The sequence below is a fragment of the Balaenoptera musculus genome, chromosome 20 (assembly GCF_009873245.2).
Source record: "Balaenoptera musculus isolate JJ_BM4_2016_0621 chromosome 20, mBalMus1.pri.v3, whole genome shotgun sequence".
Classification (NCBI taxonomy): Eukaryota; Metazoa; Chordata; class Mammalia; order Artiodactyla; family Balaenopteridae; genus Balaenoptera; species Balaenoptera musculus.
The window spans coordinates 15,350,559-15,375,670 of NC_045804.1; the positions used below are offsets into that span (position 1 = coordinate 15,350,559).

The 25,112-nt window shown below is 35.3% G+C and overlaps 1 protein-coding gene across 8 annotated transcripts in view; it reads right to left on the minus strand.

Annotated features, from left to right (window-relative positions):
• The window catches only part of TANC2 (tetratricopeptide repeat, ankyrin repeat and coiled-coil containing 2), a 361,655-nt gene that overhangs the window by 113,731 nt on the left and 222,812 nt on the right, over window positions 1–25,112 (minus strand). For all 8 annotated transcript variants that reach the window (XM_036836548.1, XM_036836547.1, XM_036836546.1 and 5 more), the window contains one exon: window positions 11,904–12,029. In XM_036836548.1, the coding sequence (XP_036692443.1) occupies window positions 11,904–12,029 (126 nt within the window). The remainder of the gene's footprint in view (window positions 1–11,903; window positions 12,030–25,112) is intronic.

Genomic DNA, 25,112 nt, shown 5'->3' on the forward strand with positions numbered 1-25,112 from the left:
CAGAAATAATTCTGGAGACCTGTGGAGAGTAACCCTTGAGTAATCAGCAGGGTAGTGATTAGCACAAGTATGAGGATTGGAGACAAGAGTATCTGCAGCTTACATAGGGCCAGGAATAGTGCCTGTTCCTACCAGCCAGAATGGAAAACCTCACAATGCACAGGACATTGGATAAATCCAGGAAGACCCTGACACAGTAGTATAGAATAATGAGACCTGTAAATATTGTTCTGGTTCTACTCAACAAATTTTAAAGGCAAGACCCAAAATTGATCATACTGTTTCCAAATAACTAAGTCACATTCCAGAAAAAAGCTGAAGAATATTTATAGGAATACAAAAATATCCAACACCCAATAAGGTAAAATTCACAATGTCTGGCATCCAAATGAAGATTATCAGGCATGCAAAAAGAAGCAGGAAAATATGAGCCATAATTAGGAGAAAAACCAATCAACTGAAACTGACCCAGAACTGACACAGATGTTAGAATTAGCAGAGAAAAGTATTAAAACCATGACTATATTCTATCTGTTCAAAAGGGACATGGAAGATACAAAAGACCCAAATTGCACTTCTACAGAAAAAAACATCAGAAATGAAAAATACACGACATGGGATTTGTGACAAATTTGACATTACAAAAGAAAAGATGAGTAACCTTGAAGACACAGTAATAAAAACTATGCAAAATTAAAGACACAGAGAAAAAAGAGATAAAAATTTAAAAATTATTAAAAAAAATAAAAAGAGCATCTGCGAACTGTGGGACAACTCCAAGTGGTTAAATATAGGTGTAACTGGAGTCCTTGAAGGTGGAGGACAAAAAAAGTATTTAAATAAATAATGGCTATGAAATTTCCAAATATGTCAAAAGCTATAAACTTACTGATCCAGGAAACTCAATGAGCCCCAAGTGCAAGAAACATGAAGAAAATGACACCAAGGCACATCACAGTCAAATTGCTCAAAACCAGTGATAAAGAGAAAAAAAAAAGCAGCCACAGAATAAAAAGACACATCAAATACAGAGGAACAAAGATAAGGATGACAGCAGATTTCTTGTCAAAAACAATGCAAATGAGAAGGTAGTAGACCTAAAGCTTTAAATTATGAGAAGAAAAAACATGTCAATCTGGAATCCTATACCCACCGAAAATATCTTTCAAAAATAACGATGAGGGGCTTCCCTGGTGGCACAGTGGTTGAGAATCTGCCCGCCCATGCAGGGGACACGGGTTCGAACCCTGGTCTGGGAAGATCCCACATGCCGCGGAGCAACTAGGCCCGTGAGCCACAATTACTGAGCCTGCGTGTCTGGAGCCTGTGCTCCGCAATAAGAGAGGCCGTGATAATGAGAGGCCCGTGCACCGTGATGAAGAGTGGCCCCCAGTTGCCACAACTAGAGAAAGCCCTCGCACAGAAACAAAGACCCAACACAGCCCTAAATAAATAAATAAATAAATAAATAAATAAAACTATTGAAAAAAAGATGAAATAAAGATTTTCAGACATATAAAAGCTGAAAAAAATTATTAGTTACCAGCAGACCCACAATATAAGAAACGTTAAAAGAAGTCCTTCAGGCAGAAGAAAAATGACACCCGATAGAAAAATATGACAAAAGAAATGAAGAGCACCAGAACTGGGAACTATGTGGATTAATATATAAAATTTTTTTCACAACTCTTTAAAAGATAACTGACTTTTATATGGTGGGGTTTATAACATTTAGATAAATAAACTGTCTCACAACAATAACATAAAGGCTCAGAGGAGAGAAACAGAAATATAATCCTGTGCAGAAAAGAGTTAACATAACAGGCCTAAGACTACTAACCCTCAGAAAGCCTGCTTACAAGATTGGCCCTTACTGAAGTTTGGGAACGTAGATTTCAAGAGGATTCACACCACTCCAAGAACTAAGAAGTATGGCTCACTGTGCCTAATTGGTTTGTACAAACAATATTGTTTATGCTGAATACTTGCTTTTCTTCTGGAAGTCTGGAATTTTGGTATTTTTTTTTAGCCAAGGAGGTCTATGTGACCAGACCCCCATAAAAATCTTGGGCACTGAATCTCTAATGAGCTCTCCTGGTAAACGTTTCACACAGGTCACAACTTATTGCTGGAGGAATTAAGTGCATGTTGTGTGACTTCACTGAGAGAGAATACTTGGAAGCTTGTGTCCGCTTTCCTCTGGACTTTCACCCGTGTACCTTTCCCTTTGTTGATTTTGTTTTGTATCATTCTACTGTAATAAAGCATAGCTATGGGAATGACTATATACTGAGTACTGTGAGTCCTCCTAGTGAATCAGTGAACCTGAGGGACACCCCAGACACAAGTATTATAAAGGCCTTGAAAAATTTACCAAGATAGACCATATTTTGGCTCATGAAAAATTCTGGATAAATTTAAATGAATTCATGCTGTTCAAAGTGTGTTCTTTGACCATAACAGAACTAAGTTAGGAATCAACAGTAGAAATATATCTGGAAATTCCCCAGAAATATCCATGAGATGAAGAAGAAATCAAAAAGCAAATTCGTATTTTGAACTGGATGAAAGTGAAAATACAAAATCTGTGAAATACAGCTAAAGCAGTACTTAACAGGGAAATTTATAGCATTAAAATGCCTATATTAGAATAGAAGAAAGGTCTATGTCAATGACCTCACCGCTTACCTTAGCAAATTAGCAAATAAAGAAAAAAAATCCCAAAGCAAGCAGAAGAAAGGAAATAATAAAAATCAGAGTGGAAATAAAACAGTAAACAGAAAAACAATAGAAAAATTAATGAAAATAAAAGATTTAATAAGCTCAATAAAATTGATAAATCTCTAAGCAGACTAATAAGGAAAGAAAGAGAAGACATATCAATAAGGATAGAATTAAGAATGAGGGGTAACATGACTACAGATTAAAAGGGTAAGGGATACTATGAACAATTTTACACCAATAAATTCAACAGGTTATATAAAACGGACAAATTTCTTGAAAGACACAAACTAATGAAGCCCACTAAAAAACCCCACACATGACCTGAATAGCCTATATCTACTAAAGTAATTGAATTGATAGTTAAAACCTTCCCATAATTAAAACTGCAGACCCTGATGGCTTCATGAGCAAATTCTACCAATCATTTAAGGAAGAAATAATATCTGTTTTACACAAACTCTTTATAAAACTAAAGAGGAGAGAATACTTTCTCATTACTGTGGTATTAAAACCAGACAAAGACATTGCAAGAAAACTACAACCCAATATATCTCATGAACACAGATGTAAAAAAATATACAAAATTATAGTAAGTTGAAGCCAATATAAAAAAATACATCATGATCAAGTGGATTTTATACTAGGAATTCAAAGTTGGCTTAACATTTGAAAAATCAATGGAATTCATCATATTAACAAAGCAAAAAAGAAAACCATATGATTATTTCCACAGATATAGAAAAACCACTTGACAAAATCCAACATAAACTCCTGATTAAAAAAAAAAATCAAACAACTCTTACAAACTAACAATAGTAGGGGAACAACCTCAACCTGATAAAGTGCATCTACTGAAAACCTATCACTAACGTATCTCATGGTGAAAGACTGAACGCTTTCTCTCAAAGATCAGAATAAGGTTAAGGATTTCTGCTCTCTTCGCTTCTATTCAACAATGTACTAGTTCTAGTCAGAGTCACAAGATAAGAAAAAGAAAAAGGAAGAAGTAAAACTATATTTGCAGACTATATGATTATCTTAATGTAGAAAATCCTATGGAATCTATAAAAAAGTCATTAGAAATAATAAATGAGTTTAGCAAGGTTTCAGGATACAGGAGCAATATACAAAAATCAACAGTACTTCTATGTAATTGTTCACTAGCAATGAACAATTAGAAATTGAAACAAAAAGCAATACTATTTATAATAGCATAAGAAATATGAAATACTGAAGGATAAATATGACAAAATATTTTCAACCTCTGTACATCTACAAAACATTGCTGAGAGAAGTTAAGGAAGACCTAAATGAATGGAGAGATATATTATGTTCATGGATTGGAAGATTCAACATTGATAAGAAGTCAATTTTCCTCAAATTGATCTACAGATCCAATGCAATCCCCATCAAAATTCCCACAGGCTTTATGGGTAGAAATTTACAAGGTTTCATATGGAAATACAAAGAACCTAGAATAGCCAAAACAATTCTGAAAATGAACAACAACATTGGAGGGTTAACAATACCTGATTTTAAGCTTTATTATAAAGCTACAGTAATCAAGAAGGTGTGGTATTAGCATCAAGGTAAGATGAACAGATGAATGGAACAGAAGCAGTCCAGAAACAGATCCATAAATATATGGATGACTGATTTTTGACAGTGCAAAGGTGCAAAAGGAATTCCGTAGAGGAAGAACAGTCTTTGCAACAAATGATGTTAGAACAGCTGTATATCTACATGCCAAAAACAAAAACCCAAAAAACTTTGATACATATCATGCACCACACCACATACAAAAATTAACTCAAAATCAACCACAGACCTAAACGTAAAACCTAAAACTGTAAAACGTCTAGAAGAAAATACAGGAGAAAATATTTGTAACTTTGGGTTTGTCAAAGAAATCTTAGATACAACACCAGAAGAATGATCCATCAAAGCAAAAATTCATAAACTGGACTTCTAAAAACTTCTGTTCTTTAAAAGATACTGTTAAGAGAATGAAAAGACAAGCCAAAAACTGGGAAAACATATTTGCAAAGTACCCATCTGATAAAGGACTTGTATCCAAATTATATAACAAACTCTTGAAACTCATTAATAAAAAAAGAAACCATCCAATAAAAGGGGACAAAATATTTGAATAGACACTTCACTAAAAAAGATATTTGATGGCAAATAATCATATGAGATGATTAACAATAAGCACAATGTTGTACAGCAGATCCCTAGAACTTTTTCATCTTGCATGACTCAAACTTTATATGCCCAATCAACAGCAACTCCCCATTTTCCACTCCCTGCAGGTCCTAGCAACCACCATCTGGCAATTAGTGTTTATATGCAACTGCTTCCCATCCCTAACACCCCAGTGTACTGAACTATGTACAATAAGCCATCGTATTGCTATTATTATATTACTTAAAGCTTTTTATATTATATTGTCTATGACATAGGATAGCATGGTGGTTAAGAGCACAGGCTCCAGGGTCTTCCACATATGAAATGAATCCTCGCACTGCCAATTACTAGACCTGTAACTCTAAGCAAGTTATTTCATCTCTCTAAGTCCCAGTTTCCTTACTACCACCACTTGCATCAAAGAGTTGTGAGGATTAAATAACATGTTTAAAGCTCTTAGCACTGGGTCTATAAAGAATAAGAACTCCAATAAATGTAAGCTATCATTTTTATCTGTTTAAAAGTGCCCCATTCTCAGCATTTGTCTTAGTGTTTTAAGAAGTCTACTGTATTCTATCAATGTGGGGATAAAAAAGGGAAAAGGCTTGACTCTGGAAAATAATACTTTGAGTCCTTGAAAAACTTGTATATTAAATTTCAGCTTTCTGACATTGGTCTTATAGAAAAACATTTGTTGAGAAAAACCTGGAGTCATTGCTGAGTGGAATTTTCAGGAAGGGAACAATGATCCTTCAAAAACAGTGGAAGAAATAGGGAAAATCCAACTCTCCCAAATGATGCTACTTTTTATATGTTTCCTCACATTTAATACCTCAAAATGTGGGGAAAGTATAGAAATGGTAAAGCTTTTAAAATGTGAAACATCTGATAAAAGAATTATATAACTATGTCAACATAGTTTTGTGCTATTAGATTGTTGGTCTTGAAGATGAGATTTTTTATTGGAGAATCAGAACTGGCTAATTACTTGAAATTTAAGATTAAACTTTAAAAATAATTAATTAATTAATTAATTGGCTGCGTTGGGTCTTTGTTGCTGCTCGCAGGCTTTCTCTAGCTGTGGTGAGCGGGGTCTACTCTTTGTTGCGGTGTGCAGGCTTCTCATTGTGGTGGTTTCTCTTGTTGCGGAGCACGGGCTCTATGCGTGCGGGCTTCAGTAGTTGTGGCACACGGGCTCAGCAGTTGTGGCTCGCAGGCTCTAGAGCGCAGGCTCAGTAGTTGTGGAGCATGGGCTTAGTTGCTCCGCGGCATGTGGGATCTTCCTGGACCAGGGATCGAACCCGTATTCCCTGCATTTGCAGGCGGATTCTTAACCACTGAGCCACCAGGGAAACCCAGATTAAACATTTTTAAAGTGAACACTCAGTGATGAAATAGCTATGGCCCTACAAAGGAAATTCTCCCGTGCTATATTTTATTAGTATCTGGGGAAGTTATTACATAAAAAATCTTTTATTACATACTGCAAGATTGGAACGCTTAGATCATTTTACTGAATCAAAAAAGTTTTACAAAGTGTTACCTAAATAAATTTACTGGCATTATGGTTAGTTTAATAAGATTTAGTCACTTTTAGAGAAAATAATGATAGAAAGATTAACTGGGAAGCTATTCTTTAAATCTAATTTAGATCAAAACATAAAAATGGCTTAACGGTTATTTTTCTTTATTGCACTTAAGGCATTTAAAAATATTTTCAGTGATTTATTCCTGCAGAACTAGATATCATGATTAGAATTTCTTTCATGTTACTCCACAGCCTTTCTCTAAGTAGTGTGTTATTTAATGCAAGAGGTCAATACGTGCCCTGTTAGAAGATTAAATGGTTTATAGACTCTTCTCTTTCCCAAAGGCTAATTTTCCCTTTCAGGTCTTGTGGGGGAACTTTGTTGTATATTAGCCACTGTTTGGGCTTTCAAATTTTAAGACAGAATTTACCAACTAAAGCTGGTTTATATAAAAACCAGATCTGTGTACTGATCTGGAGCTACTTTAACAAGTAGTGATCTGCTTTAAAAAACTACAGCTAGACTACTCCAAAAAGTATAAATCAGTTTCTAGCAGACAAAGACATCCAGTTTGAGTACTGCATTTTCAAATTTCAGGGTACTTTGCAAAAGAGCTGGTTGGGGGTGAGAGGATCATCTCATACAACTAAAGCTTACAATCTACCCTAATATTTATATATAGGCAGTTATGTGCATGCAACTTTATTTCTGGATTTTCCATTTACCTAAAAAGAAAGAAATTTAATCTTGTAAAAATAAAACAATGAACAATGAGATAGAAAAGACTGATGGAAATATTCCCTTGTAAATGTGAGAGCTAGCCAGGCAATGATCAAGATGACTAAGCAACCTCAGGGATGTGTGACTCAGTAGGCTAATGCAAGATTATTAGCTTCATGACATACATCTTAGCCATCTTCAGAAAGGATTCATTGTTTTGGAAAAGTAGGGGACTCACAAATGGCATGAAACACTGATTTTATTTGATAAAAATTCAATTTTTTTCTTTGACAAAGCCAAGTTAACTGTGTCAGGGTCAATTTCACATCAGTTCTGCCAATGAGTCAGACCATCATTTGCACATATGCCCCCAACCTAGTATCTATTAAAGCAGCTATTAACTAAATCCAATGCCTGTGAATGGCCATCTATGTAATGGGATTTAGTAAAAGTCCTAAGGAAACCAACACGTAATGAGAAATGAAGTTTTAATTAGGAATGTATAATCTCTTTAAGCAGAATAGTGTGATTATGATTTCATATCAGGCAGGTTCCAGAGTCTTATCAATAATAATCTGTTGTTAATTTACCCCAAGTAGCTACTATTCAAAGTCATTATGCTATGATTTGCTTTGTGTATTTTAACTTCCCCTGGTTCCATTTATATGTTCTTTCTTCAGATTTATTATATTTATCCATAAAAACCAACATCCTCTTCTTCCCTTTTACTGGACAGTAAACAGTTTCTGTCTTTATCTGGGTAAAAAGAGATTCCATTAAGGTGGTCAGAGAGTGAGAGGTTTCAGGTATAGCATGACTCCACATTTACACAAGGTGATTAAATTAAAAATGGACCCTGAAAATAATTTTAAAAACTTGAGTTAAAAACTTTAAGATTTCAAATTAATATCTGTCAAGGACATTAGGCTTTGGGACTTAAAAGGCACATGTAGTAGGTTAGCTAGTTGTATACTCTGCATTAGGACACAATCTACTGTAACTATTTTGTCATTAGAGCTCAAGCTCTTGGATGGTTGACAGCTAGCAATCTACTGACTTGCTGCACTAAGATCCTGGACAGTGCACTTATGTGACCTCCTCCCCGCTGTTGGGCTGGGTATCTGGAAACATCAATTTCGGGAGAACAGTTGTTCAAAACAGCTGTCTTGAGAAGTAAAAAAAAAAAAAAAAAAAAAAGACTTTTTACTAATGAAGCAAATGTTAATGTTAATACTCAACTTGAAGATCCAAACTGTAGCTCATGGGTTACCTCAGCAACTTCTGCTTCAGCAGTCAAAAGACTATTATTATGATCAAACAATTGCAGTTATTATTAAGATAACTGTTAAATGAACTATGCCTGTACTATTAAACCATGTTCATGAATAACTTCTAACCAACTCTCAAACTACACTTTTCCACATTTCTGTAAACAGGCTGTGTGATCCTTAAAGGCATAAAACTTATCTTCAGTTACAATGGTATCCTCTAAACCAGTCTTTCTTACTGTGATCTTGGGACCCCTGGGGCTTCTCAAGACACTTTCGCGGGTCCACAAAGGCAAAACTATTTTCATAATATTAAGAGATTATTTGTCTTTTGCTACTCTCATTCTCTCACAAGGGTAGGGTGGAATTTTCCAGAGCTTACATTAACACATAATGGGTCTACTATTAAAAAAAAAAAAAGAACAGGTATTTTAACAATTTATCAGTTCTAATTTAATATGGTAAATATCAATCAATACAACTCATATAACACAAGCTTTTTAGGGTCCTCAATAATTTTTTAAGGTGGAAAGAGTTCCTGGGACCAAAAGTTTGAGAACCACTGCTCTGAACAAAATAGTGCAGGACTGCCTGTATGAAGCGCCCAATAAATGCTTGTCATCTCTTCATATATTAAAGTGATTTTACTTCAGATAATCTCTGTACTTGAAATCAGTCAGTTAATTTAGTACCCACTGGATATACTACAGTGTACATGACCATAAACTACCTTCTTCTGAAGATCCAGGGTCATTTAAAACCAGAATTGTGATTTAAAAACTATTTCATAGGACTTGTTTGAGTTATACTTTAAAATACAGAAAGATATATCTCTAATGTAGAAAGAGATACCTTAATGTACACTAAAAAAGGTTTTCAATCACTTTATTACTTTTTTGGGGTAAAGTTGTTTTACTTCAATCATAACCAGAGTTAGCGGAAGATATAAAACTGAAATACGACTGCAATTTGTATGTTCCTTAAAATAAAAGTAGAAAACATGATGTGGCATGATTTTTTAAAATTATACCAGGAAAACAATATGATTCTGTTTCCATAGTAAAGTGTACTGTTTTGGATATAATAACCACAAATTATAAAGGCTTGCCAAACAGGTCTACAGAAACACAAGGAAAATCTGTCCAAGTTTGCTTTCCTTTCTTGTTAATGTTCAAGCTACAGAGTTCATTTGTAAATAGTAATCAAGATAACATGTTTTTGAGCGAAGGTTATTGTCTAGGGCCTCAAAGTTCTAAATTAAAGTATGCTAATTTTAGAAGATAAAATACCGCTTAGTAAACACCCTGTCTCTTATGGATTAATACACTCAACTGGATGGCATGTTCCAACCCTTTGGACTGCTAAAAGAAAACTTCTTGAAAGAAAAGACAACTTTAAGGAACTGAAACACTAATACCATAGCACACTCATCAACGGACAGACTCCATCTTCAAGTATTAATGTAAGCAATAAGTTGAAACCCTATCTGCAAGGGATATGAAATTAGTTTTGTTAGGAATGCATTATTCAGGTGGAGAGCATCCTAAAGATTTAGGTATGCTTTGGAAAAATCTTTGGATACACTTCGGTTTTACTGAATGTTTAGGCTGAAGCTCAGTGAAATGGAAAAGATTTTCGTTGTGTTCTATACACAGCTGATATCTATGTGTAAACATCAAGCTCACCAGAATGTATCTGTTGAAGACCTTACTAAATCTTTAGATACTGGAAGTAGACATGTGTCATCAAGTATCAATAAAACCCAACACGAAGAGTTCTCAAAAATACACAGCTGAGGGCTTCCCTGGTGGCGCAGTGGTTGAGAATCTGCCTGCCAATGCAGGGGACACGGGTTCGAGCCCTGGTCTGGGAAGATCCCACATGCCGTGGAGTGACTGGGCCCATGAGCCACAACTGCTGAGCCTGCGCGTCTGGAGCCTGTGCTCCGCAACAGGAGAGGCCGTGATAGTGAGAGGCCCGCGCACCGCGATGAAGAGTGGCCCCCGCTTGCCGCAAATAGAGAAAGCCCTCGTATAGAAACGAAGACCCAACACAGCCAAAAAAAAAAAAAAAAAAAAAAAATACACAGCTGAAATCTGTCATTAATTTTGTTTTTGATGTAGTATAAAATCCATTATTCAATGACTAGCAAAGCAGAAAATAAAATCAACAATGTCAGTATGTTTTTCAGTAATGCAATGCAAGGTGATGCCAATGTGGCGGATTTTCAATCAAATCTGAAGGTCTATATAGATCAACAGTTGTATTCAATCTTCTTTATTATGGTTATGCCTTCTGGTCATGGCAGAAATAATTTAGTTGGTCTTTGAATAAATTTATTCAGGCTTTGAACATAATCAGTATAGCAGCACTAAAGTAGTACTTGACATAATTCCACTTTCTGGGATAAGCAACTAAGATGTGGCTAACTGAAGAAACGGCAAGCAGGATGGATAGGATTGGGAACTAAAACCATGACTGAGGCCATCAACTCACCACTGTTGATGGGAGGTATGGTAATTGTAGCAATACAACTAATTATTTTATGCTCCTAGTTGCCGAGCCATCAGTGAAAAACGGTCAGCATAATGACTTCCAGAATGGACAGCAGGCATGTTTGAGTCCCTTCCTGTGTGAGTTATGCATGTGGCACTACACAGATTAGAGTAGGGCACAGGACAAGGGGTGAGGAGGAGAGCAAAGCAAAGATGCAAATAATCTATAAGATAAAATAAATAATGCACCTGATGTAGTAGAGCTATGGATTACTAGATACTAGAGAAAGCAGACCATCTGTTAAGACTATCACAGACAGTTTGGTTCACTTGAACAAACAAGAGACACAAGCACAGATACCAATAATAGGCCTCTCAACTAGACTGTGGTTATACCAAAATGAAAAGTCTTCAAAAACATCAGGTTCCTGACTGCAGAAGCATGTAGCATGCACAAAGGGTGTAAAGAAACAGGTGTCTGAATGGGAAAAGGATAAGTTGTTTAGATGTTGCCAGGACAGGACTAGAAGCACTAAAATTCTAAGAAAATAAAAGTACTGTATGTCACTAGAAATGGCACTAGAATGTAAATGAAATGCATTCTCTAGTGAAACAAATTAGCAGCATCAAGTTCACCTGCAACAGGGCTAGGGCTGAAATTGGTCAACAATTACTTCTAAAATCCAGGACCTTAAAAAGGTTATTTCCCCCATCAACCCCAGCCCTTTCCACTTGTTTTCTTTCAGAATTTCAAGGAATCAATGCTTCCAACTGTTGGTAATTACACTGCCTTTCTATGACGAGTACAACGTATTTGTGTTCATCTTTCTCTCTAGATTCAGCAGAAATGAACTGGTTACATGCTCACTTAAGGGAGGCTTAAATAGGTGTGGAAATTGGAAACAAAGGAACTTTTTGCCTACTGCCCATTTCCATTTTCCCCTGGGCATCCCCATGCAAAGCCCTCTTGTGGTTCTAACCTCTTAAATCCTGTTGTGTGCGAGCACCGGCCATGCTCTGTCTTGGCATTCGAAGAGAAGTTCTCAAGGGTGTATGTCTCTGCTCATCCAGGTAAGCGAGGTCCTCCAAGTGGGTGGAGCTTGTAGCTGATAAGACAGAAGAGTTTAGTCAGAATACCTAAGTTTAGAAAACTGTCAGTTAGTCTGTATCTCCAGACTTCAGAATCAGAGCAGATACATTTACTGAGAATCTGCTCAACTCAAAGTCCTCATCAGTGTCTCGAACATGTGCCAGGAAAACATGTCCAGAGTTGTCTGTGGCTCCTTCACTACTATCAAATGCCTGAGCTTATAGACAATACTAGCAACAAGTTGGCAAACACATTAGTACCTGACAACAAAGATTATTAGTTTTTGCTTCTTTTGGGTCACAAATCCCATTTATACAAACAACATCAGTGGAGAAATCTGTTCCAAATTATATTAAGCTATAAAAGAACCATGAAGCTCTATTTTCAACATTTCCCATTCACGGTAAAGAGTGAAATATGAAAACATTCTAAAAACAATTTTCACATGTGTGTATATATATGTATATAATGGAAAGGCGGGCACCTGGGGCAATGGACGGAGAATTGCCAAATAGCATTTAGGGAACTGCCAATGTCCATGAATTCCAAAGAACATGTTGTTGCTCTCTGAAGACGAAAGTCAAGTAACAGTGGCTTCCCACTGCATCTATAAATCCTTTAACCCCTAACCTAGCCACGAAAGAGAAAGAGAAAATGGCAGAAGATGGGGGTAAAATGGCACTGCTACATACTGAGAGCTATTGAGTCCACTTACAATGAATCAAAAAGTGAAGAAATCAAGAATCAGGGAGTGCTGAAGACAAAAAGCTTTTAACAAAAAAGAAAAAAAAACCCAAACTTCCGTCAGGAAATGTTTATTTAGAGCTTATACGTGATTAATTAAACCGTTAATTCAAACTGCTGCCAACTATGTAAGATACTGTGCTGGGGGTTAGTTCAGTAATTCCATGACAATTATTTACTGAGAGACTCCTGTGTGCCAGGCTCTGTTCTTGGTGCCCTCGCTGGCTTCATTGCTAGTCTACCTCTGTGACAATTTGGAGTGGGTGAAGGGAGGCAAAATGAGATCCCTCTTGGCTGCGGAGCTCCAATGAAGCATTGCCCACATCCTCAGTCAAGGTAAGACACAACAATAACATAAAGAGGGCTATGACAACCGGCACAAAGACAGTTACAAAGTGCTCCATGAGCTGAAAAAGAGAGAGAAAAGATGGAGAAAATCGAAGAGAGGGAGAGGAAGAGAGAAAATAAGAACAAGTGCAAGAGACGTATATTCCCTTCACCCTTCAATTACTGCAATTGTCTTATTTACCTGGATCTACTGGAAACCCACACAAAAGGAATTTATCCAAATTATACATATAGTTTCTATAAGGAAATAAAAGTCTTTGAAAGCTAGTCCAGGGAACTTAAACCAAGAAAGGGAAGCCAAATGACACATGACACACCAGAGAGAGGAAGAGAATAAATATCAGAAGAATAAAAGATAATCTCGATTTCTGCATTCTGAAATTAAAACTATCCAGAATAGATAACTTTCTAATCTCTTATTTAAAAACACTGGGGACAATTACACCAACCCCACTGGTTCTAATTTGGTTCTGTGAATTAGTTCTTTCTTATGTTTCATACAATTCCTCCTGTTTTAACCAAAGTCTATTTTCTTTTGCTAGGTTCTTTATCCATATGTGTGTAGCTACCAAAAAAAAAAAAGGCGGGGGGTGGGTAGCCCCCAGAAGTCCTGTCCCCACAGAGCCCTCCTTGGAGCGCAGAAATATTAGCATCAGCTGAGCATGGCCCCTTCACAGAGATGTTTGTTTCAGCTTTGTGGGGCCTCTCCTCCAAGCTTCTTTGGTTGAATCATCCCAACCTCTTCTCGTTTACAGGCTCAGAAGTGGTAGCTGCTTCCTGAAGTTGCTAAATCCATGAAATCTCAGTGTTCTCTTTTACCTTTTCAGTTCTTTAAAACCTAGTTAACAATTCTTTATATATAACATCTTCTGTTAAAATATCTGTGTGGTTTCTGTCTCCTGGCTAGCCCCTGGCTGAGATAGCATAGAAAATAACTGAACAGCAATTCTTTTACTATGTGATGTTGATAATAAAGCAATAACACAGAACGCAGATGTAAAAGGAGTTTTAAAGGCCATCTAGACTAGAGGTCAGCAAACTATGGCCTGTGGATGAAATCTGGCCTGTCGCATAAAGTTTTACTGGAACACAGCCTTGCCTCTTTGTTTAAATAGCTGTTTACCATAGAGTTGAATAGTTTCGACACAGACCATATGGCCTGCAAAGCCTAAAATACTAGCTGACCCCAATCTAGTCAGATCCCCTCCTTTTACAGTTTAGGAGACAGTGAAGTCATTTATCTACAGTGACTCACTTATTCACTGGAGAGCCAGGCCTGGAAACCAGCTATCTTAACTCTCAATCCAGTGAGCACTATTTGCATTGTACCCTCCTCTCCTTTTAAACCTAAACAAATCTAATTCTTTCTTAAAAGGCTTATTTTTCATTCCTTCTTCATCTTTGTCACTTTCCCTCAATTCTCTGTTTTTTATGGCTTCAAAGAGCAGTGATCAAACTTGGGCAATAAAGGCCTTGCCAATGCATAGTTAGGTGCCCTGCATGTCACAGACTAATAAATCTCACTTCAAAATTTTCTGCAGTAAGAAACAAAAGAACAAACAAAAGTCCAAATTTGTTATTTTTTTAATAAGAAAAATACTTATAAGGTACTTTTTAAGCTGATAAACTGAAGAGTAATATGAAAAGACCAATGACAATGAGAATTTTTTATTTTCTTTTATTCACATTAAAACAAAATTCAAATAAAAACTAACAGCTGGATGAGTGATAGAAATTTCTGGTTATCATTATGGCAATATTAATGGTACATTATATGATTTTAAAGCAAGGTTCTAGCAGGGTACTTTTACTAAAATGGTTCTATATGCTAACACAATAAGATGGTTTGATATGTTTTAATAAAAAGAGAATATATATTTCATTAACAGTAGGCAGAATGATATAGAAATACACAACATGAAGTGGAGCAAAAAGTTTTGTTAAAAAAAGAAGCCTAAAGTCTTTTCTTTTTATACGTTATATCCATCTATGAATCTTTTAAAGATTAAACTATGGGAGATCTATACTTGGAGTACAGATTTAAATTAAATAAGTTACATAATCCATTTTAATTTCTTTGTATTAAAAAAATCTTCTGGCACAGCCTTCGTTTCACATGTTCAGCTTCTTATATTCAATGAAGAGCTACTGACAGCTTTCATAAAATGTAAATGTCTACTGTGAACTTAACAAGTTTTACTAAACTAAGCCTTACCATAGTTATTCCTAGAAAAATGAACATCAGTTGTTCTATTGCTTTTTTTCACAAAACCAAGAAATGTAGTAAAATATATTTTGGAATCAGCACATTTCTCAATTCAGACAAATGACATTAGAAGAAAAAGAGAAAATATTGTAATAACCGAACTGAAAAACAGTTCATTCCTTTACAAGTCCAAATACTCACAGGCAAATTGAACTAAGGAAAAGCAGAGATATTCAATATCAAGCACTATAGCTCTGAACCAGCCAATGGGGAACTACTGCTTTATTTTGGACTGCAATTGAGTTATGGTTAGTGTTACCTAAGTCTCTTAAAGCATTCATTCTTTTTCTTATTTTGGCAATAATATCTTTTTCTCTGATCTCTGAATCTATCACTATTTTATCAAATAATCCAAAATAATTTCTTTACTGCCTCTTTTCCTTATTAAATTGTTTTCCTTAGTCTTATTTTCAGTTTCTTTCTGCTTCATCATTTTCAAAATTCTTGTCCCTTCAAATACAGTATTTAAAGACTTAGCAGACAAATATTGGAAAGATCAGCCAGGAGACCTGAAATTCTATGCGCTGTGGCCTTTGTTTCACTAATTGTACGTAGTTGTACTCTCCAGCGAAGTCCCATGAATCTTTTCCATTTGCAAGCCAATTTCTGAGAAAAAGTCTTTGTCATACTTTGTCAAACATCTCACTCATCGTCAAAATTTGCTCAGGCTACACTTTTTCTGCTTCCCTGATAGATCCCCCAGTCAGAATTAATTGCTTCTCCCTTTCAGCAACCACATACATATATGGCTAATTAGAACTTGTGTTATTCAGCTAATTGTTTACATTGTCTGTCTTCCCTTACTAGATTATGGTAGGTTCTTGAGGGCAACTAGGCAATGTCTGATTCATCTTTGATAACTACATTCCTTCAGAGTCAATCAGAGTGCCCTGCACGTAATGCTCAATACAGAACTAAATTCCAGGCTAGTCCTACTTAGATTTAGAAATCTGTCTGGCTTTATCCTCACCTTCCTCATTGCTCTGCTTAATGTTTAACAGACATCGCTATGGTAATATGCTTGGCTCCAATGATGTTCATAAAATCTTTCTTCAGGTACTGCTAATCCTTTACGTTTTTCTATAACACATATCACTTTCTATTGTATTGAATACTATATAAATTACTTATTTATTCTCTTTATTTTACTTTCCCTGGTGAGAATGTAAGTTCCACGAGGGTGAGAATCTTTGTTTTGTTTATTGATGATTCTCAAGTGCTTAGAAGAGTGCCTGGCATATATAGCATATGCTCAATAAGTGCTATTTAATGACTAAATAATTGTATTTAACATACACGTTGTGTTTTGCCTATATTTAAACAATCAATGAATAACAAATTAGGTTTTGTCTCACTGGGTTATCTGAAAGCTAAGGATGAAGGAGGTGGCTATAACAACAATGCCTTGTACATCATCATCCCATACAAACACCGGTGGCAGATCTATAGGGACACATATATTCCCACCTTGTAGTGCTACTCTTACTGTGAAATTGTCCTGGCAATTTTTTTGAGATAATTCTGTCAAATTAAATTAATACTATAATAGTTAATGAACACTTTCTAGATACAAATATAAGAATGAATCAGGTAAGTTGAAGTGAACTGATGAAACAGGAAAAACAAATCAACAATAAAAAGTTTTATGTAAAAAGAAAATGCTTTTAAAAAAGTAAGCCCATAAAATCTATGTCATTAAAAATCCTTGTTTTCAGAGAAGGAAGAGGGAAGTGGAAAAGGGGGAAGGGAGCATATATTTTTCTGAGATTTCATCAGATTGGAACAGCTGACTCATTTACAGAACATTTAACTGACATACTTTTTGAATTTAATACACAAGTGGGCAGGAAGAAATCCAGCAGATGACATTTGGTACAAAACATTCCAGAGGCAACTCTGTATTATAGAGTTTGGAATCAGTTTAAATTGTTTCTTCTTATATCAGTTGCCACTAATGCAAACAGATTTTAGTAGCACAACTGCCATTCTGGCTGACCTGAGCAGGGAGCCTGGAATGATACTTTATGTTTGCTACAGCCTGGGCAAGAAGCCACTCTGCTGTTCTTACACCCCTGATTCATAAAGCCAACATTCTGACTGCAGAAAAGCCCATTTCTGATTTCATTTTTTTTGGTAAAATCTTTATTACAGTTTCCGATTGGATTCATTTAAATCCCCCAGGATTCCCATTTTGCATTTACCTGATTCTTAAGATCCTTCTCTTAGGAAATTGTGCAGCTCCAAACATTAAGAAGCAGATGGTGAAAGTTTATATTTTAACTGACTTCTGTTGTTTGCATGTTTCCCTGATAGACTCTTCATTTTCACACAAAGCACTGAGGACAGCTGTTGTAAGCGAACATTTCCTGCTTCCCATATCCCTCCAATTCATTGCCAATCTCATCTTAAGACATCAAGGATGACCACAGACAGCCTACTCTGATAATTTCTGCTATGCAACCACAAGTCCACAAGGGTTCTCTGCTTCCTTCCAACACAACAGGCTTAAAAATATGCAATAGTGATTTACATTTTGAAAACAATAAAAGACAGTTTTTATTTTTTCATATTTTACAATTTTAATTTAAAGGTGCATAAACTTCTAAATTTATATTCAGAAAACCGAGCTGCTCCAGGAAAAACCCAACCTTTAATGCTAGACTGCCAAAACTCACCTTTAATCACTTCATCATTCAAGATAAAAGTTTTTATGTTTTCAGTAAATAGCACTATTTTCATTTGTGGTATACGGAGCTTTTAATTGGTACATTAACTTTAGACTTCACTTGTTTAAGAATCTTTATGTTGCTAAAGGTATATAGCTAAATCTAATTGACCAATATATTTATTCAATCAGACTTATTTTAGTAATCAATAAAAAGTACATGATTGTTTAAAAAATTTCATTACATATGTTACTTCAATACATTGTAGTGAGTTAAAATCTCAGAAAATATTTAAAAAAATAAATCACCATAAACATTTTATATGTGCTGACTCCATTCCCTGAAAGTAAAAGTGTTTTAAAAGCCACACATCCTTTCCAATTCTCTTTAAAATCAAGAATTATGGAACAACATAGACAGTTTTACTCTTCAGAGTTCAATCCAGCATCAGCCTCATATAATTCCTTGATAATTTCCTGGTCGTGACAAACGTGGTCCTGTAAAGATGCCACAAAGCTCAAGCTAAAGAGGATGCTTCTCTTCCCCAGGTGGGGAGAAGTCTATAACACAGCAAGGACCAATTAAACAAGTAATGCCCTAGGTTTTTAAAAATGTGATGAAAATGGTATTTTCATATCATCATTCAACATTAATTGGTCTCTAAAATAAATAATTATATCACTCATACTGAGATAAAGTTTAAAAAAGAAGGAAATTTAAAAGCTGAGTTTGAACAAAGCCTTTTATTATTGGCATTCATCACCCCCTAACCTCATTCATATGCTTAGAACAATTTAATAAGTAAAATATACTGACTTTTTTCCCTATTTCAAACTCATCTCATATTTGAAATCCTCAATCATTCCTGTTCACCAAGGAGATTTGAGTATTTGATCTTCCCCCAGCTTGGGGGACCACTTCTACGTACATTAGAAAGTAAAGGAAAACATATATATCTAGAGTTAAAATGAGAAGAGAGGACCCTCCTGAGCTAATACAATTTACTTTAAAAACTGATTTAGATATCTAATCACTTAAGCTACTAGAGACTGTGGTCTTATCAAATATTTACACACATTATACAGTTAGCAGGTGAAAGTAATTTTGTCTTTCTACATTCTGGAAACACTTTCAACCTATAATCTATGAAATTTTGAAAATAATTGAGTCATTTGGTTTACTTTCCTGCCTCTGTGTGAGGATCTGAACCCATGGTTTCCAGATACAGAACATGGTTACAGATACAGATACATGGTTTCCCATACAAACTACTCCTTGACCTATGACTTGCCCTGTAGGCAATAGCAGGTCTGTTTGTATTACATTCAACATTGACAAGAAATAATTCTCTGATGAAGTATTTTGTTCAACATAGTCAGTAAGTGCTCCTCCAACAGTATAAAATCCTATTCTCCAGGACAGATCTATTGAAGAAGCATGATCAGTACTGCTTAAGAATCTGAAAAATCTCTGCTAGCCAGAAAGGCCAGTGTTATGAGATGACCACTGTGATAGATGAAAAACTAATCAATAATTAAGGTTTATCGGAATAACAATTCAGACTAATATTATCCCTCTTATTTATGTTTTAACATGAGGGAGGGTAGAAGGAAAAGAAGAAGGAAGAAAGGATTTAAGTATGTAAGGAAGTACTTTTCAGTACTTGAATTAAACTCCAATAACAAAGAAAAATCAGTGTTTTATAATACTTGATATAAACAGTTTACTTTCTGTTAAAATGATAAAAAAAAATGGCACCAAAAGCATGGTCCACAGAAGAAAAATCTGATAAATTGATGTCATCAAATTTTTTGTGTTTCAGATGAATGGATAAAGAAGATGTGGTATATATATATATATATACAATGGAATATTACTTAGCCATAAAAAGGAAGGAAATAGTGCCATTTGCAGCAACATGGAAGGACCTAGAGATTATCATACTAAGTGAAGTAAGTCAGACAGAGAGACAAATATCAGATGATACCACTTGTATGTGGAATCTAAAAAACGATACAAATGAACTCATTTACAAAACAGAAACAGACTTACAGACATAGAAAACAAACTTATGGTTACCAACAGGGAAAGGGGGGGGGAGGGAAAAATTTGGAATTTGGGATAAACAGATACACGCTACTATATATAAAATAGATAACCAACAAGGACCTACTGTATAGCACAGGGTACTGTATTCAATACCTTGTAATAACCTATAATGGAAAATAATCTGAAAGAGAATACATACAAATATATATGTATAACTGAAACACCTTGCTGTACACCTGAAACATTGTAAATCAAGTATACTTCAATAAAGGAATAAAAATTAAAAAAATTTTGTGTTTCAAAATACATCAATAAGAAAACAAAAAGATAAACAACAGACTGGGAGAAAATATTTTACAAACACATCTCTAATAAGGATTTGTATACAGAATATACAACAAATTCTTACAACTCAATAATAGGAAGACAGACAGCCCATAAAAAATAGGTATTTCACCAAAGAAGATATATGATTAGCTAATAAACACACAAAATAAGCTCAACATCATTAGTCACTAGGAAAATGCAAATTAAAACCACAAGACAGCATTTCATATCTGCTAGAATAACCATAATAAGAGGTAAGACAATAACAAATGGCAGACGGGAGGTGGAGAAACAGAAGTCTCCAGACACTGTGGGTGGTGCAGTCACTTTGGAAAACAGTTTCGCAGTTTCTTAAAAAGTTAAACATAAATTTACCCTATGATCCAGCAATTCCAATCCTAGGTATCTATTCAAGAGAAATGAAAATATATATCCATTCAAAGACTGGTACAAGAATGTTCATAGCAGCAGTATTCACAATAGCTAAAAAATGGAAAAAACCTCAATGTCCATCAACTTGGTGAATGGACAGATAAAATGAGGTATAGACGTACAATGGAATACTATTTGCAAGAAAAAGGAACAAACTTCTGTGACACCTTCAGTAAATCATCCAGTTCTTGAAGTTATTTGGATATTTTTAATCAACACTAAAAATAGGTATTTCTTCAAAGATCTAGTGATGTCACCTAGGACTGCTATTTCTAAACCAAAGACAAAGGGAAACCCTTTTAGAAAGACAAGAGCTTAAATATATACTTTATATGTATTTTAAGTTGAGGTATAATAGATATACATAGTGTACATAAATCTTAAGTATTTAGCTCAATAAATTTTTATCTATGTATACACCCATGCAACCACCATTCAGATCAAGATATAGAAGGCTCCCTTAATTGATATTCCCACCAAAGGTAACCACTACTTCAGTTCTTCACCACAGAAGTGCCATAGTTTTTTCTGTTTTTCTGAACTTCATATAAATATACATACTTCATATAGTATGCACTCTCCATGATGTTGTCTATAGCAGTAGTACGTTCTTTTTCATTGTTGTACACAATTCATCAAGACTGTTGATGGACATGTGGATTAATTTCAGCTTTTGGGTATTATAACTAAAACTGATATGAACATTCTTTTTTTTTTTTTTTTTTGTTTAATTTTTATTTATTTATTTATTTATGGCTGTGTTGGGTCTTCGTTTCTGTGCGAGGGCTTTCTCTAGTTGTGGCAAGTGGGGGCCACTCTTCATCGCGGTGCGCAGGCCTCTCATTATCGCGGCCTCTCTTGTTGCGGAGCACAGGCTCCAGACGCGCAGGCTCAGTAATTGTGGCTCACGGGCCTAGTTGCTCCGTGGCATGTGGGATCTTCCCAGACAAGGGCTCGAACCCGTGTCCCCTGCATTGGCAGGCAGATTCTCAACCACTGCGCCACCAGGGAAGCCCTGAACATTCTTATATTTGTCTTTTGGTGAATATAAGGACTTACTTTTGATGGCTAGTCTATGCAGGAGTGGAATCGCTGGGTTTTAGGTAACGTGCACATATAGCTTTATACACCTTTAACAGATCTTGCCAAGCAGCTTTACAAAGTGGTAATGCCAATTTATTAATATATCCCCATCAGCAATGTATGACAATTCCAATTGCATCACATCCTCACGAACACTTGGCATTGCCATTCCTTTTAATTTTTTTAGGTATGGGTATAATGGTATTTCATTGTCAAGAGCCATGAAGGATCTGATATTTTATCCTACTTGTAAGCTAACAAGCCTGGATGCTTGAGGAAGAAGACATGAGACATCTAGGTCATAGATGAAAGACAGTTTATTACTCAGAGGAGTAACAGTAGCCAGAGTATCAACATTGTGTCAGTTACGAGCCCCAATTCCCACAGGGTAATACAAAGAGGGCTCTGTGAAACTTGCACGTGCAGATGGTTGTACTGCAAGAGAGACCCTCTGTGCCTATAGATTAGTTTGCATTTTCTAGGATTTTATATAAATGTAATCATATAGTATGTACTTTAAAAAAATCTGGCTTCTTTCACTCAGCATTAACTATTTTGAGATTCATACGTGTTGTTGCAGTATCAGTTCATTCTTTTTACTGCTGGGTAGTATTCACTGTAAAGATATGCTTAATTAGTTTATCCATTCACCTGTTGATGGGCATTTGGGATACTGACAATTTGTGGCCATTACAAATAAAGCTGCTATGATTTGTGTAAATCTGGGTAAGAACATATGCTTTCATTTCTCTTGTATAAATCTTATTGATTTTTGACCTCACATGTCTCTTACATATATTATAATCACATGTAGCTATATAATATATATTATATTATGTATATATCATATGTATAATATATATTTTTTAAAGAATCATAATATTAACGTTTTACTAAGAAGAGAGGGGAGAGTGGCTTTTCCTTCTGTGTTTTTTGTTTGAATTTGAATTTTTATTTTATATATATTATGTAATATATATGAATCTTTAATTTCTAGAATATGTCAGCAGGAACCACTGGGCAAGGAGATTACAGCTCACTTTTTGTTTTGTTTTCTTCTTTATATCTCTCTGTATTAAAAAATCTAATAAATGTTATTTTTTAAGGTAAAAAAGAAGAAGATCTCTCAAGCCACTCTCTCAACTCTATTGATATAACCTGGCAATTCAATTCACTATAATTTTGCACAATACCAGAAGCTTTTAACTATTTTCTCTAACTCCAGGCTTTTGCCCTTCAGTCTATCTTATAAGGGATGGATACATACAGTCATTCTTTTGAACTGCAAATGTGATAATATGGCTCCTGTTTAAACTCACTATCAACAAAGTAAACCCAACATAACATCAGAGTGCATAAGGTCCTTGGCATCCCTTTCAACATCATTTTCTACCATTCCTTCTATATACCCCAGGTCCTAGTCATGCAGAAATACCAATTATATGCCAAGTTCTTTAACTTCTTGGTGCCTCCTTCCTCTTTCTTCTCTTAATCCTTCTAGTGAATTCTTATTTGTCCTTCTCTGTGATGTTTTCTGTTCTTCTCTACCCTGCTCTCCCCTTTGCACTTAGATGCTTCCTTCTCTGTGTTCCTATGGTACTTTATAAATTACTGTATTATAGCATTTGTCACACTGTAGCCGAGTAGGTTACCAAAACAACAATGGATGTCAATTAGAATTCCCTCCTGTAATTCTCCAAAAAAATCTTAATATTTGCTTCAGTCACTGTTCCAATGGATATGCAAAAAGTTACTGAAGTACAATTGTAGCCACAAGTATGTTGACGACTACAAACAGTAAAGTTGCTAAATGGCAGTTTGCAAAAAATATACCATGAGAGGTAGTTAAGAAGTCTGAAAAATTCACAAATTGAATGACAATTCCCTAAAAGTTGACCACAATTTAAAAGATTTTATTAAGTAACTAGAATAACAGCACTTACAAGATAAAATTCTAAATAGACAAAAATCTTACAATCCATATAATGGAAGAATGTACTCTTCACCTGATAAAATACTGCTTGCTTTTTAAAGTTTTTTAAAAAACATATTTCAAATTATATTTTTACCCGGTGATGAAAATACCTGGTATAGAAACCTGGGTTCTATACAGTCAATTTCTTCAATACCTATTAGTTAGAGAAATGTCTGATAACTTATTGATGCTTCTGACAGCTGCCTTATGCCAATTTCTGGAAAGCAACAGCGTTAGAAACCTCTAGAGACAGTGAGGGATGAATCATATCTAATTAGCCCTGTACAACTTTTTGTAAAACCTGAAGTTAGTTTTTGCATAGGGTAAAATAATGCATCTTTACAGACACTTATGCTCAACAAGGGAAAAGCGTTTTATAATCTCTTCAGTAAACTAAAAAGAGAACAGAAGAAGCTTATACCTCGGTTTCCTACTAAGTGCTCAGTGTTCTTCTCAAGTAACAGAGCCAGAACTCTCTTAGAAATCATTGCAGCTTAGTTAAGAAGTAAACTGGGATGTACCATTAAGGTTGGTAGCTATATTTTCCATTTTTATGTAAGCAAGGATTTAAATGCTTCTCTTTTGGATAGACTGAATTTGCCTAGCAATTTCTCATAAGTTATAGCATTCTAGGATTCTAAAAATGATGTCATGGTTGGGGATCATCATATTCAAAAGAACCCAGGAGAGAAAATTTTCTGTCATTATATAAAAGTGAATAATCTTGAAAAATTAATATTAAAATCTTCTGCAGTTACTGATCTTCCAGATGAGCCATGCTCCTCGTAATCACATCTGATGACAGATGCTGATGGTCCCCAGAGGACGGAACAAAGAGTAATGGTTTAGAAAAGGTACAGAAGGGAGATGGGAAAGGCAAGAAGCATCACACCATCATCTGCGTAACATAAATAATTACATCTGGAAAGAGCTCTTGACTACAATAAGTATTTTACTATCTTGTGTCAGTGAGATAAACCCATCCTGACACTCATCAGGCAAGTAAGAAAGACAAACATAACTTTGATTTTGTAGCATGGACAAAGTCCAGATGATGATGCATTTTGAAAATGTCAGAATGCCCAACTATTCTGCAAAAGTCCTGGTCTGAATTATTAAATAGCAACTTAGCTGTATTAAAAATATCCCTTGATGTAGTTCTGAACAGCTGCTAAAGAATAATGGCTCCATACTCCAGCCACTTATTAT